Raw genomic sequence first — 4,339 nt, forward strand, 5'->3', positions numbered from 1 at the left:
AATATTAGCAACACATATTAATCTAGGACGGAGGGAATAATTTTCACTATATTGACATTTTAATTTTTCATGAACATTAGGAATTTAGTAGGATAATCATTAAGCTAGAAGACACTAGTTAGTAGGATAAACTATCCTATGATTTTAGCAATTAATGTCGTTTCTTCGTACACGGTTATTTTGATGACTAAATATTACTAGTATTTTGATTTGATTTGATTTGATTTTTGAACAATAATACTTTCATAATTTTTTTTTGGATTGAATTGAATAATACTATACTTAGATTTGATGAATTGCATGAATTGACTGGATTTACATTACACGAACCAATTTTTGGAATGCTTGTGCGTTTCTCCGTTGAATAATAGTAAGCTTAAGAACCCGAAAAAATGGTATCTTAGAAAGAAAATATTAGCAACACTCTTTGAATTTATTCTTTATTTCATAACTCTCTTTTAACTTAAAATATTCTCATGAAATTAAGCTAAAACTGAAATGAGCACAACTATACTTTATAAATAAATTTCACGAAGTTTAGCGAGGCTTATGCGATTTTTATTATTATTACAAGAGGGTCGAAGGCCAAAAAAGAGAAGACAACTACCACATCACAATCTACAGAGTTGAAATATAAACAAAATCAACTAAAAAAAACTAAGTTGAGCGGGACACTATTCATATAAAATCAAATTGAAACCTCCATCACAACTCATATTTGTCAATGCATTGACACTGTGATTGGCTTCTCTATACGAGTGACAAATTCAAACTTCCCAATTTAACCTGAACAAATTGTGTCTATTTTGTAGTAAGCTTCAGTCCGCTGTGGAACCTCCTTACTTAGACAAGAGTGTTGACGCCACAACCAAGGAATCAATATGAAGCTCGATTTTTTTGAAAAAGTCAAGCACGAGCCAACTTCAATCCTTCCACAACTCTCCAGAGTTCCGCCACATACGGACTGCATACACCCAAACCTTTGGAAAAGCCACAAATCCAAGCACCATCTTCAACTCTAAACACTCCTCTGCACTCTGCAATAGATCCGTCTTTATAAGTACTGTCTGTATTAAGTCAAATCCAATAAGAGACATCTTGAGAAAAGTTTATCATTACTTGTTAGTCTTTCTCATTTTAATTTTGAGAAAAAAGTAGTTTTCATCTTAAAAAACTTAATTGGAAAAACTATTTTAATAAAAAGAGAAAAAGAGAGAGTGTGAGTGCAAGAAGAAAGTAAAAGTTGAGAAAGGCAACAACATTTTGGAGGGGCCAGCTAACTACAGACCTATAGTAACACTTAGACATGGTGGAATCATATTAGGACAACGAAAAGGTTAATGTTGCTGTATAGTTCAATTTAACTTTATACCGTATCCGTGTTGCCAATCACATTAACCAATTTCCACAGCTAAATCTTTCAAAATCTCCGCAAACACATAATAATACCAAATGTTGTGCAAAATAACAATAGTTTTTTATAGGTTAATGTTGGAAGAATTGTAGTTAATTTATCCTACGATTGATGAAAATTAATCATACAAGTAAATTTGTTAATAGAATGAATTTAGTTTGTTGCTACCACTTACAAATGTTTTACGTGGCTTGAGTAAATTACCCACCATTTTTATAGGTTTCACGTGATGGGCAAGAGCAGCTAAAAGTATATAGTCAATTATTTCCATCTCGAATTTGTTCTCTTGTTTTTGAAGGAATTTGTTCTCTTGTTGTTGATAACTTGATAAGCAACAGTTAAATTAAACATGCGACGCATAATTAACTTGAATTGTAAATTACCCACAACTCTTTTTTGGTTACGTAACACTTTTTTTTTTTTTTTGTTACAATAGGCACATCAACTATGGATTATATATTTTGTCGAAAAAAAAAACTATGGATTATATATCATGAAAATAACCAAAAAAGAAAAAGGTTACTTAACATTGACAACAATCGATGAAAATGGTTGAACTAATTAATCAATCAAGCTTGCTTCCTCAACTGGCTGTAAAACCTGTTTATGAATTCTTCAGCAGCCTTATCAACTTGATCGTCCTTCTCATCATCTTCTCTTAGAGGGAATGGTGAGTCAGTCACCCTCAATTGCCTCACCATTGGGCTACGCCCAAACCCCGGCAGTGCTGGAGATGCTTCTACAATCGACTGATCATTGTTAAGCATCTCCAACATTGCCTTCATTGCGCTCATTGTCGCCACCTCATCATCCTGTGTAGGTGGCGCTTGAGCGGAAGTGGAGAAGTTGTTGTGGCTGCGGTGACGTTTCCCTATTGGGAAGAAGTGGTTGGGAGTGTTGCTACAGCTGAATTCATACTCCCTTGATGCGGTGAATTGGTGGTGTGAGCGGCGGCTTGAGGTGGAGCCGCCGTGGTTGTGGTGATGGTGGAACATTAGGTTGGCAATGGCTTTTCCGGCGAGCTTGCTGCGGCGTTTGAGCATCATGTTTAGGCCCATCATTAGTTTGCCCTTTGACATGCCTTTTCTCAACATGAAGAAGGCTACACGTACCATATTCCACACTCTCTTTGATATCACTGGTAGATTGCTTTCCATTTTTTTATAGAAATTGTTTTATTGTTTTCAACAATATGCGAGAAAAGTGATTTTGAGAGAGAGGGAGATTGAGAAAGAGAGAGATATAAAGAGATAGAGTTGATTTGAGGACAAGAGGAACGAGGGTGATGAGGTTATATATAGTGAGGGATCAAAGGGAAAGGATGAGAATGAGAAATGAATATTGAATACACCATATGGAAATAAAAAAACCCGTGTGGGTGCATGCATGTTTTGTGTTACTTTATGTCTTTATATAGTTTTTTTTTTTTTTTAAGCCAAAAGGAAATTAAATTAAAAAGAGAAACCAGGAAGTACAAGATTGGGGGGCAGGTACCTGACCCAATAAACCACAAAACAACCTGAAACAGGTGATACAACAATAAGGTACAAAAGTGGTATAAAAGAAACAACCCTAAACAATCACAACCACGGACAATCCAGCGAACCCACGTGTGAGCACGAAACCGAATTGCAAAAAACACGCAGAGTGAGCATTCAGAGCTTTTGAGAAGGCGTATGAATCGTCTGCCAACACAGAAACGATCCAAGGTCCACAACTCCCTTCTAGATGAAGCAAGTTAAACGCCCTTTCAGGCCAATCCAACCAAACACGAACCAAAGACGGAGTCGCATAGGTCTTGAAACTTTAGTCGAAGTCCAGATCATGGGATGAACAACCGACGAAAAGTCATCACAGTCCACCAATGGCGCGAAAAGCAACCGCGGCAGATAAAGTCTAAAGGTACGATAAACGATAACTACCGTCAACACGGAGTATCTACGCACCTAGCTCTTTCGAGCAGAGTTAGACTATAGAACCAGATCCTAAATTTAGAAACCAAATTTAAGATTATCAAACAGAAACATAGGATCACAACTATACCACCAGCCATCTTCATCTTCCTGTAACAACAACAAAAGTAAAAACAAACGAAAAGAAAAGCAAAAACAGAACCAGATACCCAAGAGGACAAGAAGCCTGCCGGCGGCAAGGATCCGGTGACACAAAAACCGGCAACACAAAATCGACCCTCATCCCTTCAGCGTAGGCGAGAGCCAGATCCGTCACGACCAAGATCACGGCTGCGTAACGAAAACACAACCTGTGAAAACTAGATCAGCAACAGGAGGACCGCCTGATAGAGAAGAGGATCGACGGTGGTGCGGAGGCTGAAGCTCGTCGCACCACCATCACTAGAAGCTACATCGGAGAGGAGAGTTTGGATTTGAAGGGTAGATCTACTGTGGTTGTTGTTTGAGGCTTAGAGAGAGGTTAGAGAAATGTTTGATTTAGATGTACTTTTTTTTCAATAGCTGTTTATATAGTTTTTTTAGGCAGTCTTTATATTATTTTGTTATATACACATAATTATTTAAAATATAATATTATTTAACTATTATTTTTTTCTGTTATTTTTTGTGTTTTTTTTTTAAGATGATGAGTCTCAAATCGAGAATCACAAAGTTGAAGATCAATCTTAAAATTAAACAATCTCTTAAAAAATTGGTTTCTTTTTGCGTTTGTTTGTATGACCAAATGAAGTGCACAAATAATTATGTCCATACAAGAATTGTTCTATTGATTTTTAAAAAAAAAAAAAAAATTGTTCTATTGAAAAAGCCGTCTCTTTTGGAGATGACAAAATGAGTGATATACTATTTCTTTTTTTTTTTTTTTTTACAAGGTCCTGCCTATGGAAAAAACATAGTTTTTTTTTTTTTAACTATAATTGTTAGTCAAGTTAGTCAAGATGATCGAGAGATC

General features: G+C 36.0%; 1 protein-coding gene across 1 annotated transcript; it reads right to left on the reverse strand.

Moving 5' to 3' along the window:
* Window positions 1–626: 626 nt before the first annotated feature.
* LOC146951274 (uncharacterized) lies at window positions 627–3,893 on the reverse strand. The gene has a single exon (XM_085747235.1). The coding sequence runs from the start codon at window positions 2,569–2,571 to the stop codon at window positions 1,984–1,986; it is 588 nt and encodes a 195-aa protein (XP_085603361.1). The 5' UTR covers window positions 2,572–3,893; the 3' UTR covers window positions 627–1,983.
* Window positions 3,894–4,339: the final 446 nt, after the last annotated feature.

This window comes from Medicago sativa, chromosome 2 (genome assembly GCF_051527215.1).
Source record: "Medicago sativa cultivar Bolivia chromosome 2, Bolivia_mono, whole genome shotgun sequence".
Classification (NCBI taxonomy): Eukaryota; Viridiplantae; Streptophyta; class Magnoliopsida; order Fabales; family Fabaceae; genus Medicago; species Medicago sativa.

Excerpts from the sequence above, each read along its gene's own strand:
- LOC146951274 (XM_085747235.1), bottom strand. The coding sequence starts at position 2,571 with ATGGAAAGCAATCTACCAGTGATATCAAAGAGAGTGTGGAATATGGTA.